A 16,810-nucleotide genomic window follows, 5' to 3' on the forward strand; every position below is an offset into this window, starting at 1 on the left:
GTTTGCAGTCTGTAAGGCTTGTTTCAAATATTCGACACACAGATATTCACAGAAACACACAGCCATTGTTATTTAAACATTTAGGGTGACGCATGTTCACCTTGGCCTTTGTGTACAGACCTTTCTGTATAGGTGTGTCAGCAAAATATGTTACTAATGTCATAAAAAAAAGCCAATTTCTAACTTCCCTGCAGCCTGAAGTCAAGACAATAGCTATCACTGCTTAGACTGAAGAATGAATACATATTAAAGGGCTGTCTTAAGTGGCAGTTATCTAAATCTGAAAAATGATAAAGGTGACATAAAATAGGGTTAAATTTAGGACCCATAGGTACATATGTCATCTCACTGTCAAATGCCAGCTGTTGAGTTCTCTTTCTTGGAGGCATGCTGATGCAAGACCATAGTCAACCACGCAGTCGCAGTGAATCAGGCCCAAAGCTTGAATTATTTTTGCTAAATGTACCTGGCATTCCTGTTTGATAGATATTCCTTTTATTGAAAGCAATGAATCTCCTTTAAAGCAAAGGTCACTGAAATTAATACTCTGGCTTTTAACATGTCATAAGAAAATGCAAACTACATATCTGAGATACTAAATATGAATATTAGGCACTTTATCCCTTATCAACTTGACAGTGGGAAAAAAGGCTCAGTCTTTTGAACAAAGTGTTTGCAAGTAGTCTCAGACAGATGCAAGTTTTTAATCAATGTCTGACTGGCCAGAAATCAGTATTGAATAAGATATGTAAGAGCAGCTTAGGCTCCCAATTATTGAATCTTACATAAGATCCCCACTTTAGTGCTAGTGAGAGTCAATAGTTGGCATAAAGTCCCCTGATAAACCAGTTCATTTTCAACATTACAAAACAGGACTGCATTTGCTAAGTTCCAAGGATTGTATTAATGTTTTACAGACATTATTTTATTTCTTCAGAAACTTTAGAGGTAGATACTACAATTATACACATTATACAGATCTGGAAACCTGGAAGTAGCTTCTCCAAGGATACACATACTATGACAGAACCAAAACGAAACAGCCCATTTGATTCCAGTTACATTATATTACTTGGAAATAAATGAATTCTGCCAACAATTAGCCAGCCTGGAAGAGGACCCCAAGCACCATGTAAACCATAGACACAACCAGCACCCTGATGATACTCTAGGCAGAAAATACAGGCATGCCATGGCCAAACTCATAAGATGTGGGATAATTTGTAGGGGTGTGTGTGTGTGTACACATGCACACATGCTGGGAATTGAATGCAGAGCCTTACACCTAATTTGTGTCAAGTCACACAGTTTGTAGTAATTGTTACATAACAATAGAAAACTAATACTCTGGTGATAGATATATTCAAGACATATGTAGAATTAGATAAGCAGCAATTGTCATGAGAGTTTGAGTTCTCTTGCCTCTGTACTCTGCAGGCAGTAAAAGGCATGGAAATGTGCTGTGTTAAGCTGTTGGACATGAATGATATTCCACTGTCTGAGTGGATGTTAGTTGTCCCCCTAAATAGTCATCCATATAAAGCCTAAATTATATGTTGGAAATCCACAGGACGACCAGTACTTTTTTTTTGATGCCTAATTGGACAATTCTTAAGGTTCTAGAGGGACAATCACTAACAATTCTTCAGGTTTCATCACACCAGATTATGATCACAACCTCAAAGTGAAGGGGTACAGCCTTTGTACTTTTATCACCCCTTTCTTCTGGATGGATTATACCATCATCTCACTTTTTAGCTCATACATATGCAGTCACACCAGTTGTTACTTGTCCTTTCAACAATTGCATGGAGGAACTTCTATGCTGCTGTGGTTTTTGGCCCCATAAAATGGCAGCAAGGTCATCCATCTCATCACTTTTGACCCCTTCATCCAAAAGTCATCATCACCCAGCATTGTAAGAGTTGTAGGTCAGTTGGTCCCAACTATGGTTATCTCCTTCAGGAGGTAGGGATAAGGAAGGTGATGATTAATTTTATGTGTCAACTTGACTGGACCATGGCTTGCCCAGATACTGGTTAAACATTATTTCTGAATGTCTATGAGGGTGTTTCCAGAAAAGATTAGCATTTGAATTGGTGGACTCAAATAAAGCACATGGCCCTCCCAGTGTGGGTGTGTAGCATCCATTGTTAAAAGCCTGAATAGAACAAAAAGGCAAAGGAAGATGGATTCACTTTCTGCTGGACTTCTTGAGTCAGAACATTAACCTGCCTTCAGCACTTATGGTTCTCAGGCCTTCCAAGTCTACCTGGAACCTATTCCATCAGCTTTCTGTCTTTCAGGCCTCCAAACTATGTGCCCCTAACTTTCTAGATCTCCAGCTTGCAGAGAGCAGATTGTGGGACTTGATCTCCATAATATGAACCAACTTTATACTAAAGCTTTTCCTAAATGTATTTTACATGGACTACCACTTTAGGCCTTCCAAATCTGTGCTCCTGTTTACCTGGAGCAAGCAACAGCTTTGTAGCACTGTGCTATCTCAGGCTTCTTTTCATAGCCAGGTGAGGAAAGTCCAGGAATGGTCCCATTTGATTGACTCTGCTCAGGTAAGGTCATATGCCATTCTTTGCACAAGGGGATGGTCATCAGAAGATATTCTGCACATCAGGGCTTTTAATTCAATTGGAACTGGTTAGCTTTACCCTTAATATATTCTACCCCCTTGTGGGATCCTTTCTCCAAGGTCATTAGTAACCACCACAGAATTCTATGCCTGAAGAGTTGGATGCTAACTCCCATCTCCATCCCAGGCCTCTGGTTCACAAGTCATCTACTCTGAAGATTCTCAGAAACTTAATTAGTGGAGCTAGTGCTTCAGGCTTCTCTATGGTGAAAGTCTCCCAGGCAACTCTAAGACTTAAACACCACTGTCCTGGAATGCAATCCTGGTGACATCCCTCACCCCCCTGGTCTGTGTTCTCAGGAACATAACTCTTAAGGTCCTTGGCTTGGCAGGTTTCCTACAACCAGTTAGTGATGCACAATCCCAGTCCTTAAAGATGGCCAGCCAGCTGTCCTGTCTCAAGAGGGAATTTTCCCTCCAAGTCTTGGTTCTCTAATTGCTTGGTTTATTTCCACAATACCCAGCCACTGTACTAATTATCAAGCAGATGAGTGCAGCTGTTTGAGCAACACACACTCCAGGGCTTCTGGAACCATCAGGTTCACTACTGTTGCAAACTTACGGTGACGGGAACAATAGCCAGTGTGTGAAAACTCAGCCTTGTAGGACACACAGTGATCTAGGAGGCTCCAGATGTCATACTCTGGAAGAAGGACTCCAAGCCTTGAGCTGTAGGGATTCTAATTTGCATCCCTAGGAAGGACTAGCCTCTTCAGTATGTTTAGGAGCTAGGATCCAGTTAGAGTACCACATGACAGAACATGGGCTTCTAGCTCCATCGTGCCATCTTGGAGAAAGGAGTACTTTCTCTAGTGTGATCAGGGCTGGGGCTCAAGCTTCACTATTGTAGTTGTGAAAGGCCTGTGACTTGATTAGCCACCTGAGAACTCTGCCAGGCTGACTGCCTTAAACATTTGGCTGCAACTTCAACAAGGCTTTTCAGAGCCTTGGGAGCCAGTCCTCAGAGAATTAGCCCCAGACAAGTTAAAATATTCACCTCACATGCTTACAGCAGCAATAGTAAATGAACGTTGTTATATAAAACTACGTATGCATCTCTTAAAAACAATTTTGAGTGGAAAATATTTGTTTAAAGTTCAGAAACTGGCACAACTAATACGTATGAATGTGTTACCAGTACAAAGTAAGAACATGATTTCACTGAAAGCCAGGATAGTGATTATCCCTAATGAGAAAAGTGAAAGCAAGATGAAGAAGGTTCTGGAGTACTGATGATGTTCCATTTCTTAATTTGGTGGTGGATACATGTGTGTTTATAATCATTCCTTAAAAAGTACACGTTTTTGGCCCACTTTCCTTAACTTATAAGTGCCAAGAAGAAAGAATATACATTGAAGTCTACATGGGTAAAGGAGCATCCTATCTGCATCTTACTCTCAAATGGTTCAGGAAGAACAATTATTCATTATTTCAAAACTCAGAAAAGAAAAAAGGAAGAAAGAAAGGCATACTCCAAGTAGAATATTTTCATCTCCTTTTATTGAAGGAAATAGAAACTTGTGCTGCTGAGGCAGTGGTACCTCAGAGCATGACAAGGTAGTCAATGGGGCTGACATGACAAGCCACAATGCTGGCCAGGCATCCTACCACAGTGGGAGGACCAAACCACAATGACTGCAGGAGGTAGCACATATCCCCAACACCCAGTGTAAGCATTTCCATTTGCAGAGAGTTTGGCCATGCATCTTAAAAACAGGGTCCCTTTATAGCTGGTAGGATATCATCTTAGGTCGCCAAGTCCATCCAAAACTAATATATAGTCTCAGATGTGGAGACCCTTTCCTTTGACTCAAATATTTAGGCCACCAGAAGATCTGATTTCCTTTCAGCTCTTTATCCCAGACAGAAAAAGAAGCCGAGTTCTTGAAACATCACATAAATATAGCAGGACAGGTGCTCATGCCCAGCCTTGCTCTAAAAGTAGCTGCATTTTTTCCACCTGACTTCTCACACTGCTCTCATTCAGCATGTGCCCTAGGAAACCTCTCAGTATTATAAACAAGGACAGATTGGGGGCAGAGCCTAGGGGATGCAGGGAATCAAAAGCTGCTACATAGCCAAGGCCATTTCACAAGAAACAGCATGGGGAGCACTACTGAGTCAAGGTCCTCCCAAACAGCTGCTAGAAGCACACACAAAGAAAAACGCAGTAGTTCTCCCATGTCAGGATCAGCTGCACCAAAGTCATGGTCCAGGAAGCTGAGCCACTTCATGTCCCTGGCAGATTATCAAACCCCATGGCATTCCTAAGCTGTTCTGGTTTTCAAGTACAATGAGGTGTTTGAGCAATTCAGTCACAGAAAAGCAAGCACTAAAGAAATCTCAACCAGCTGCAAATTAATTTTATCAAAACTTAAATTTATATGGTCAAGAACTGATTGTGGGGGGCAAGAATGGGGGTGGTTGAGATTTTGCTATGTAGAAATAGGGACCTAAGGGTTTATTCATGTAAACCCTTGATCATAAACCACCCTCATGTCCAGAAATCAGGAGAAAATCTGATTTAGAAATGGTCATCATCAGAAGTCATCCAATTTTAGTTCTCTTCAGTGCTGGACACGTGGTTTCCAGGATCAAAGTCTTGAGAGCACTAGATCAGGAAATGGGAGAAGCAAGGCAAGGAGAAGAGGGCATCAGGGGCTGGAATTTCTGAAATGAGCATTTATTTCACAGAAGGCTTGGCACAACGAGGCTGGGGTGAACATGATTTAGTGATTGTTCTTGGTTGCCTCCTTTGCTGCAGCAATCAGTGGAGTGAGGCTGGAGAGGGGCTTGGCAATCTTCAGGAACTGATGCTAGAAAGGAGACAAAGAGCAAAAATCACATTACTATTTACTGTTCTTCCTTAGCAACTATTACAAGACACAGGGCATCCATACTTATGCAAGGTGCTGCCTGGAGAGCTTCAGATCATCCTCAAATGAAGGTTATCTTTATGAGATAATCACTCTGGAAAACTGGCAGTAACTACCTACAGGTAAACACACAGCTACCCTATACCCTAGCAATTTCAATCCTAGGTATATTCCCAAGAGAAATGAGTTTATGTAACTAACAAAAGGCACACGCAAGAACGTTCAAAGAAGTTTTACTTACAAAAGCCTATAACTAAAGAGAAACCAAATGTTCAAGAGAATGGAAGAATGAAGAGTTATATTCATATGATGCTACACAGAAAATTACACAGCAATAAAATGAATGAATAATTAATAAACTAACAAGATGAATCCCACAGACACGCTGAATAAAAGAACCTGGATACAAGACAGCTTATTTTTTTCTTTTTGGTAAGAGGGATTGAACTCAGAGACATTTAATCTCTGCGCTACATCCCCAGCTTTATTTTTTTGTTTGAGATGAGGTCTTACTAAGTTGCTAAGGATCTCACTAAGTTGCTGAGGCTGACCTCAGGTTTGTGATCCTCCTGCCTCAGCTTCCTGAGTGGCTGGGATTACAGGCACATGGCACCATGCCCAGCAAGATAATTCATATTGTATATTTCATTTCTTATAAGACTAAACGATAATTATAATCAGAATAATAATTGTCTCTGGGAAAAGTATTGACTGATTATGACCTAGTATTACAATGTACTATTTCATTTTAGAAGCAGTACCCCTTATTCCCACCCTGTACCCTGTGCTGGGGATTGAACCCAGGAGCATTCAACCAGTAGGGTACATCCCTAACCCTATTTATTTATTTAAATTTTAAGAAAGGGTCTCTCTGAGTTGCCAAAACTGGCCTTGAACTTGTGATCCTCCTGCCTTAGTGTCCTGAATAGCTGGGATTATGGGCTTGCAATGCCATGACCAGCAGGGTTTTTGTTTTGTCTATTTGTTTGGAAGACATAAGGTATTACTATGTTGCCAGGCTGGCCCTGAACTCCAGGGCTTAAGGGATCCTCCTGCTTCAGCCTACCAAGTGACCTGGACTATAGGCATGGACCATTATGTCTGGCTCAAAATGTTCTATCTTTGAATCTAGTAAGGACAGTTAATTCAGTAAGGATTTCAAAAGCTTGGTCCTTTCTCAAGTCATTTTTACTGGGCTGTGCTTTGGGCCATACCCTCAGCTTTTAAATAGGACCGTTTAGGGGAAAAACATCATATGAAAACTGCACCTACATTTGCAGTAAAACTGTTATGCAAAACAGTTTTTTATGTAACTCAGAGCCTCTTATCTAATTTTTAAAATTTTATATTTAGTAGGGAAAAAGTTTTGCATCTTGAGGATGTGGAATGTTTCTTCCATTATAAGAAATACAAGAACTATGATAATTTCATTTCTGTCCTGGCTACAGAGGAAACTGAGAACCTAATGTGATGTTTAACACAATTGCCATGCTTGTAATTAATTCCACTGCATAATCATACTGTATATGTGTATAGACACACGTGGACATATACACTCTTTGCTGAAAACTGATTAAAATTCTACAAAGATAAGGTATAAAGAAGTACTGAGAAGACATTATTATTACTATGAAAGGAATAGAAGACATTGGCTAAATCATGAAAATATATCATCCTATGTATTTCTTTTCATACATGTGTTCTCACAGAAGAAATGGATGTGAAAACTTCATGATAATGAGTCTAAAAGTCTTATTTTTGAATACTTACAATGTATATTAACAAGTTAAAGAACCAGTGTTCTCAGATCACATTTCTATGTCTCTTCTCTGAGGTGAGAGAGCAGTGTGGTCCAACACCCAACTGGGAAAACTCTTTTGAACAAAGTAAATTAGATAAGCCCTGTGTGAGAACTTCCAGACCTGACACTTTTTGAGTCTGAAAGAGCAGAGGTGAAGGGATGTACACTTGAGCCAAACAGACATAGACTGAAATCCTGAATCTATCACTTGTCAACTATATAACAATGGAAAAGTTACTAAACCTCCATTTCTTCACCTGTAAAAAATGGGAATAGCAGAACCTTTAACTATAATATAAATGTATATAAATGCACACATATATAATATTACTATATATATAACCACATATATAGTATATATAAAATATATATTATATATATTACCACATATATATAGAACACTATAAATAAATATGAAACACTACCAGTGGTAAAGTGTGGCAAAGATCCAATAATACATTTATTATTAGTTATATTATTATATCAGGAAGAAAACTCTAGAGGGCACTAACCTTTGAATAACTACAATTTGTTACCTAAGATATTTTTATATTTTTACTAATCACAGGCTTAGCATAGTATTTGTACATTTCCCAGTATCAAGGGTTTCCAGAACACAAGTCATATGAAAGGCAAAAGGGAGTCTATATTGTACTGTTTGCTATAAGGAGTCTTTTAGTCTCAAAGGATTCTAGATACTAATGGTTTACATTTGGCAGAACCCAGATCTCATATGTAATGGCCAGCTCTTTAATCAGTAGCCTCAATTACAAAGAGATGCTAAAAATACTTTAAGTAATTCCATTCAATTCAATAAATACTTTGAGTACCTATTCAGAATCAGATCCCAGGTACAAGAAGAAATTCGGAAATTAATAAAATAGAGGTTATAATACAATGGTGTAAAGACAGAGATACTAATAAATGTTTTTTCTTTTGTACTGGTGATTAAGCATGCTAGGCAAGCAGTCTACTGCAGAGCTATACCCCCGACCCTTTTTATTTTATTTTGAGACAGGATCTAAGTTACCCAGGTGGGTCTCTAACTTATAATCCTCCTCCCTTAGGTACACAAATGGCAGGATTACAGGCATGAGCCCAGCTTTATAATTAACTTTAACTTTAGTGCTAGGTCCTGCCCTGCCCTACTCAGTCACTCTTAGGTCTCATGATACAAAAGTAACTGACAGGGCATGCCTTCAAATCCATCACTATCATAGAGCTGCATGTGATACTTCCTATTAAGTTACCAGTAGGCAAGACAGTAAAATGACACTAGAAATAAGAAATTATATTTGAAACATAAATGTTAGGTATAAATGATGTGGCCTGCTAAAGGTAGCTTTGGCCACCATATAAAGTAATTACACTGTAATCTCAGGATTAGGAAGGTCAGAGTTCTTATAAAAGGCTTGGTAAATCCAGCTCTGAATTTTCCTATACGCTTGCAGAATCTCACTCCAATAAAGAGGATGTCACTGCCACCATCTGAGAGGGTTTCCAATGAAGAAACTGATGATTCCAAAGTTGCATTCACTAACTATTCTCTAAACTGACATTCCTTTGTTGAAAATATACTTTTGAACTTATTCCAGTAAAATGTACCTTGTGTAAGATTTAACAAGTCAGAGAGCTGCTTCTTACACCAACTCAAACTCTGCTAGACTAATTCAAGCAAAACAAAGGAAGTGCTAAAGAAAGATACAGGCAAAGTTCAAAAGGAGATCATAAAGTAGATCTGAAGCTGAGCTAGGAAGATGTGTATAATTTTAATAGGCTGAGGAGGAAGTTAACAGAATATCGTAAGCAAAGACCCAACAATGAAGGCTAAGGTGGGCATGGGAACTAGCAGGAGAGAAACTGGGTTCTATAATAAACAAAACCTTACAAAAAAATGAAGTTCAAAAAGCTCAAAAGGTTTGGTCAGTGATTCCTCGAGTTAGGTGATTTCCTGTAGAGGGTGAGTTACCTGCAATAGCTCTTTAGCTGAACCTCTCTTCTCCACATCCATCTCAAGACAGCGGTTCAAAAAGTCCCGGAAGATAGCTGACAGCTTCTCTGGGTTCTGAAGCTCTGGAGTCCCATTAGTGGCAATGAGGTACAAGGCCTAGCAACAAAAGTGAAGAATCACTTTGAGCACCAAATGAAGTTCTCTCTTCATTTGGCTTCCAAGAAACCCCCTCTAAAAATACAGTTAACTGCTATATGATCTAAGACACAAAGCAGCCGCTGTGGCATTCTGGAAAGAATATGACTTAAGGATCAGATTTAACACTCAAAACCCATGTGACCATGTGTGTGCTACTGAACTTCCAGCTTCCTCATCTATAAAATAGTACCACTGCATGTTTTTTCAAAATAAAATAAACACATTTGGAAAGAACTTTGTAAATTTACAAAGTATGTTCACAGACCTAAAGGTTTATTATTACTCTTGATTACAAATGTAAACAATTCATTATTCAGTCAGCCTAATGAGCTAAGATCTGCCCACAGCTACTGGCAGAAATTATTCTTGATACATTCACCTCAGTTATCCAAGAGCAAATCTCTTGTAGGAAAGGACTATAAAAAGGAATGTCTAGTTAAGAAGCAAACTGTTTCACTGCTGCCTCCCCAACCACCTAACATGAATCATCTCTTGGGAGAAGGAAAGAAAAATATAGTGGTGGGAAACCTTTATAAGTACTTAACACGTTAACTTACAAAGTACTTACATCACAGTCTCATTTAATAATCACAATAACTTTGTGTAATAGGACAAGAAGGATAATCCCCATTTCACACATAAGGCCAGAAAGAAAGCTATATGTGTAGGGTCACGATATTCACGAGTGCATGACCTCTGATTTAACCCTGCTCTTATTTTAGTTACACCCCACTAATCAACAGCTTCAAATCTGTAAGGCCATTTTCTAAAACAGAAAAGGATTTATTGTATGTGGAGTCAGAGAGCAAAACTAGGACCAAAGGACAGAAACTATAGGTTTTAGTTTCGGTTTATTAACAATGAAACACCTTCCAAGAATCAAAGCTATCCCAGGGTGACATGAGTGTGTAGTTAATGGTAGATCTCCACCTACTGGTGTCAATGCATAGGGAATTCCTGCACTGGACAGGAGCTTGGATCAAATGTGAAAATAAAAGCACCCAGGATAACTTTCACATTTGACCACCAAAATTGCCAACCTACTTTGCATCTTTGTTTGCTGCATTCCTCTTCTATTAGGACAGATAGATTTCCATGATCTAATCTAATGTCTTTTGATGCAACTCCTCTCAGCTAATTAAGGACATCACTCTTGCATTGACACTTCTCCCTTATATAATCATTTTCTCCTCTCCAAGAGGTCATTGCCATTAGCACACAAACATCATCTTTTAACCCATCCCTACCTGACTCCACTTGTTTCATTTCTCTGTTACCCTTCATGGCAAAACTCCTTTAAGAGAAAAAAGAAACTGTTTATAAATGCCACCTTCGTTTCCTCCTCTTCTACTCTCAGAGATTTACTCTAATTAGGCTTTTATCCCCATAATTGAATTGATAATGGATTGTCAAGGTCATCAATAACCTCTACATCCCAGATCCACTGTTCATTTCTCAATCTCACCATATTCAACCTATCAGTCACATTTAACATGGTAATCCATTTTCCCTGAAACACTCTCTTGCCTCCCAGACACATTCATCTCAGTTTTCTCATACTAGGAAGGTCTCCCCTTGGTCTACTTTGCTACTTTCTAAAACACTAGAATAATTTGGAGCTAGTCCTCAAACCTCTTTCTTCTTTATACACTCACCCCCTAAATGAATGATCTCAAATACTTTTGACCTTAAATACCAATTTAAATAAATTTATATTTATGTGTATAGTCTTGACTTCTCACTCTTGAACTTCACTCTTATGCCCAACTACACTCAACATTTCCACTTGAATGAACATTTTTAAAGTGTTTTTATTTTATATAAAACTGTTTATATATTTTAGTTATATATGACAGAAGAATACATTTTGACACATCATACATAATTGGAGTATAACTTCTCATTTGTCTGGTTGTACGTGATGTAGAGGTACATGCGGCATCATATATGCACATAGGGTAATAATGTCTGATTCATTCTACTATCATTCCTACCCCATGCCCCTTCTCTCCCTTCACTCCCCTCTGTCTAGTCCAAAACACCCCTTTTCTACCCCTCCAATTGTGAATTATCATCAATCAGTATATCAGAGAAAACATTCAGTCTTTGATTCTTTGGGACTGGCTTATTTTGCTTAGCATAATATCCTCCAGTTCCATTCGTTTACCGGCAAATGCCATAATTTCACTGAATGAACATTTTTAATAAAGATATTCAATGCCACCACCCCCTCTCTCTTTTTTTGGTACTGGGGATCCAGGGACACTTTGTCACTGAGCTATATCCCCAGCCCTTTTTACTTTTATTTTGAGACAGCGTCTCTCTAAGTTGCTTAGGGTCTCACTAAGTTGCTAAGGCTGAACTTGAATCTGTGATTCTCCTGCCCCAGCCTCCCAAGTCACTGGAATTATAGGTGTGCACTACCACACCCAGCTAAAAACCACTCTTTATTACCCCACTTAACCATGTTCCTCACCTCTCATTATATGGAAACTGAATTTATCAGTAATTCAGGACTAACACCTCATAGCCATTATGGTTTCCACTTTCTCTAATATCAAATTCATCTTGTCAGCTATTCCTTCAAGACATTTCCTGAGTCTACTAGTCACTTATACTCCTAACAGTATATCTAAGTCACCACTCTTGTCTGAACTACTCCAACAGTCTTTCACAGTCTATTTTCCATAAAAGCACTGAAACCTTACAATGACTTCCAAATTCTGCAGAATAAAAGCCAAGTTTCTCACAATGGCCTAGAAGGTCTTACCTGCTGGTCCTCTACTAGTTCCCTGAATTTGGCTACCACTTTACACCCTTCTCACTCACTTCAAGGACATAGGCCTCCCTGGTTGTCCTCAGGATACCACAAATACCTTTTAAATCAAGTCCTGGCCTAAGATTAATCTCATGACTTACTCCTTTACTTCTTTCAGGTTTCTGGTAAAATAACCTACAAGAGAGAATTTCCCTCTCTACTCTAAATAAAACAGCACACCTCTGCCTCTTTCCTCATTACCCTCTTAACCATTTACTCTGCTTTTTTCCATGGTACTTATCATCAGTTACTATTCATTCATTTGTTTTTCTATCATTAGAAAATTTATTGTATGTGATACAAAATCATTGAATAAATTAATGAATAGCTTTTAGTATTCTTTTCTCCAGCATATATGTATACACTTATTTTTATTTTTTATTTGTAGTACTGGGGATCAAACCAAGGCCCTGCATATACTAGGCAAGTGCTCTACCTATGAGGTATATACCCAGCCCCAGCATTTATACTTTAAGTTCAACAGGGTCTACTTTGATCCAAAAAAGAGATATTCAGATTTAAAGCAACAGAGAGAGAAATAGCCTGAGTCCCATTTCCAGGCACTAGAGACAACAGCCCAAATACCTTGAAATAGGATTGATAATACTTACTCTCAGAGGGTTTTCATTGAGGTATGGAGGCTCCCCTTCAATCATTTCAATGGCCATGATGCCCAGGGACCAGATGTCAACCTTGGGCCCATAGGCTTTCCGTGTCACAACCTCTGGTGCCATCCAATATGGAGTTCCCACCATGGTGCTCCGTTTGCTTTGCTCTGGGGTTATCTGTGCACAGAATCCAAAATCAGCTAGAAAAGGAAAATCAAAGAAAGTCAGGCATTTAGGTACTCCTTCAGTAAGTGCTGACAGTGTTCCTACCCACAGGGGTCAGGCTCTTTCTGCCACCCAGTTGTCTCACCAAAGCAGAGTCACTGGAACTTCATGTCCAGCACCTAGCCTATTCCCTCATCACCCCTGAAGAGAAGTAGGCAGAATATAAGGAACATCATCTCTAGTTTTCTACCTTTTCCTCAAACCAGAAGGACCAGGCATTAAAATCAAAGCAGCCCATTTTGGCCTTGATTGCTTGGCCCAATTCTGTTTTGTTCTTAAAAACCATTCCCATACTCCAGAATGTGGCAATGAATTCCTTGCCTTACTCCCTGAACATAAGTCCCTGAAATGAGCCCCAATCACAACCAGGTATGGCTTTGCTTTAAAAAAAAATCAGTTCCTCACTCTATACCCTAGGCCTTCTTCCACCTGTGACACAACCTCTTTGTCTAGACAACTGTATTCACACATTTGAACAATCTGTTCTGCCTGGAGTTCTTTTCACATTATATTGAAATTATAAATTTATTTAGATCAGGGGGTCTTTGATAGTAAAGACTATGTATTCTTACTCATCTTTGTAACCACAAAGGGGCTGGGAGATAATAGACATTCAGTAAAAGTTTGCTGAATAAATAAATGAATGATGAAATTACACAAAACTTTTTTCTAATTATTCACTACAAGTCTCTTGCACTAGACTGAGAATTCCTTGAAGGTTGGCAAAATGGACCCTCGGTGCTGACACAGGATCCAGCACAGAGTAGACATTCAGCAATTTGTTTTTCTTTTCTGAATGTATAAAAGAATGGAAAATAATGAAAAGATGCTGTATGAAAATAGAGTAATATAAAGAAGCCACAATTCCCATGAAATAATAAAGACTCTCTTTATTATATAATTGCCAAACCACAGGAGACAGGGCCACACAGGGAGAGAAGTATCATCCCTAAGAGTCCTACTTACTTAGCTTGACAGAGCCGTCCATTCCCAACAGAATATTGTCACTCTTGATGTCTCTGTGAATGACCTGATTTGAATGCAGAAACTCCAGAGCCTGCAGACACTATTTGAGTAGTGTATATAGAGGGAGAAAGAAGAATATATAATATAGAAGACTTGAAAGAAAAATCATCTAATCCAACCTCATTTTAAGATATAGGAAATAAGCCCCCATGAATAAAAGGACTTGCCCCAAATTAGAGGCACAGTCAGATCTAGTACCAACTCTTCTACCTCCCAGCTAAGTATTCTTTTTACATTCCATGCTGCCTTTCATCTTATGATATTTCCTTAAGCAAAAAGGAGTTCCTTCAAGGATGGGTGCACTGGTGTGCACCTAAAATTCCAGTAACTTGGGAAGCTGAGGCAGGAGGATGGCAAGTCCAAGGATAGCCTCAGAAACTTAGTTCAGTGGTAAAGTGCCCCTGGGTTCAATCCCTAGTAACAAAAGAACAAACAAACAAACAAAAAAAAAAAAAAAGAAAAACCCAAAAAGGATCAAAAGGATGATCTTAAGAAATTGGAACCCTCATACATTGTTGGTGGGAGTATAAAATGGTACAGCCAATTTAGAAAACATTTTGGCAGTTCTTCAAAATGTTAAGTATATAGAGTTGCCATATGACCAACAATTCTACTTATAAATACCTAAGAAAATGAGAACATATGTCTAAACAAAAACTGAGGGAGGGGGAGGGGAAAGAAGAGGGGGAGGAGAGAGAAAATAATCCAAATATCCATGAATGGATAGATAAAGTGGAATATTATTTGGCACTTGGTTCCTGGGGATGGGGATGAAGTGCTAATACATGCTACAACATGAATGAACCTTCTCAACATGCTGAAAGAAAGAAGCCAGTCACAAAAGAGGACCTATTATGGAATTCCATTTATATGAATTTCCAAAACAGGAAAACAACAGAGATAGAAAATAGATTGGTACTTGCAAAGGGTTAGGAAAGTTGGGGTGCAGGATATGGGAAGTCACTGTCAATGGGTATGAAGTTTCTTTTCTTTTCTTTTTTATTTTTTAGTTGTAGATGGACATAATACCTTTATTTTATTTATTTATTTTTATGTGGTGCTGAGGATCTAACCCAGTGCCTCACACGTGCTAGGCAAGTGCTCTACCACTGAGCTACAACCTTAGCCCATGAAGTCTGTTTTTAGAGAGAGAAAAATTATCTAAAATTCATTATGATGATAGTTGTATAACTATGAATATACTAAAAACTATTGAATTATATACTTTAAATGGTTGAGTAATATGGAATATGAATTAAAACTCAATAAACAGTTTTAAAAATGGGGTGAAGATGTGTATTACATTTTAAGGCGAGTAATACCACTCATTGATGTAATATTTAAACTTTTTTCCAAATGTTTTCTGATTCCTATACAATGTTAGTTTTGCAATTTCCACTTTACAGATAAAATAATTTGAAGTAAAATAACTTTTCTAAGTTTTATACACATGCATGCATTTTCAACCAGTGAAAGTTGGTTCCTGGGGGTTGAGGTGAAAACAACTTAGATATTATAAGGTTTTGTGACACCCCAGAGGGTCACAGTATGTACACAATTATACAGTATATCTATGGTATTAAATTTTCATGAGGGGAGTATATAATTGGGGGGAAAAATTATCTGAAAAGGCTCCTGAAGGAGGAAGTAGGAAGGTTGAGAAATACTACATTAAGTGGTAGAACAAAGAAAGAACTCTTAAGAATTCCATTAATCTACTTGTGTATATTCCATATCCCAAAGTTATTAATGCAAAGGGGACCATATTTTCTAGGGTAGTATTGATTTCACATTATTTTTCCTAACATTGACTAAATATACAACTATGTAAGTTCATCTGTGTGCCTCCAGGTCTTACACCATCAAATCTATCACACCCCATTATATGCAAAATTTTGAACCTCAGTTCAAAAATTTTGAACCTCTGTTAATCTTTTACTCTTTCCTCAATTTCCTAACTTTTCTATCACTGCACATTGGAAAGTTCCAGTCTCTCCACAGTAAAACAACCAATCCTCAACCTCTCTGAATAGTTCCTTCATCTTCTTGCTCTAATGGAAAGGTAAAGATTTGGCTATCCTCTGAGGATACTGTTTCTCATGGAAGCCTTGTGGAATGCTTTTTATTTTTCCTCCTACACCAGCTTATTACAAAACCTAGACATTTAATAGCAATGAGGAAAAAGGAGCTTTGTTTTTTATTTGTTTTGCCTAGAAATATTTTATCCTAGATTTCTGCTTGCTTGCTTCTACACAGCATGATCTTCTACATCACTCATATGCTTACTCACATCTGTGGTGAAACTTTCTCTGACTGCTCTGTATAAAACAGTACTTTCCCTGCTGGGGAATGATACTGGCTAAATTATATTATTATATTGTGTACATGTACAAATATGTAACAACAAATCCCATCACTATGTCTAATTATAATATACCAATAAAAATATGGAAAAAATAAAATAGTACTTTCCCTGCCACTACCTTCTTATCCTGCTTTATATCCACCTTCTTATCCTGCTTTATATCCTTCATGGTGCATAAATAAAGCAGAATAACAGAATAATAGTATGATTAAAATATATGTCCATATAGAAGAGATAAAAGAAAGTATTATGATGTGTTTACAGTTGTTATCTTTAAAGACTGAAATTCTGA

At 38.2% G+C, this 16,810-nt stretch overlaps 1 protein-coding gene across 6 annotated transcripts in view; it reads right to left on the bottom strand.

Annotated features, from left to right (window-relative positions):
• Positions 1 to 4,133: 4,133 nt before the first annotated feature.
• PAK1 (p21 (RAC1) activated kinase 1) overlaps positions 4,134 to 16,810 on the bottom strand; it is a 129,346-nt gene continuing 116,669 nt past the window's right edge. For all 6 annotated transcript variants that reach the window (XM_079103984.1, XM_079103986.1, XM_079103987.1 and 3 more), the window contains 4 exons: positions 14,094 to 14,193; positions 12,906 to 13,102; positions 9,297 to 9,434; positions 4,134 to 5,466 (listed from right to left, as the gene is read on the bottom strand). In XM_079103984.1, the coding sequence (XP_078960110.1) occupies positions 5,380 to 5,466; positions 9,297 to 9,434; positions 12,906 to 13,102; positions 14,094 to 14,193 (522 nt within the window). In that variant the 3' untranslated portion in view covers positions 4,134 to 5,379. The remainder of the gene's footprint in view (positions 5,467 to 9,296; positions 9,435 to 12,905; positions 13,103 to 14,093; positions 14,194 to 16,810) is intronic.

This window comes from Sciurus vulgaris, assembly GCF_902686455.1.
Source record: "Sciurus vulgaris genome assembly, chromosome: 11".
In the NCBI taxonomy this organism is placed as follows: domain Eukaryota; kingdom Metazoa; phylum Chordata; class Mammalia; order Rodentia; family Sciuridae; genus Sciurus; species Sciurus vulgaris.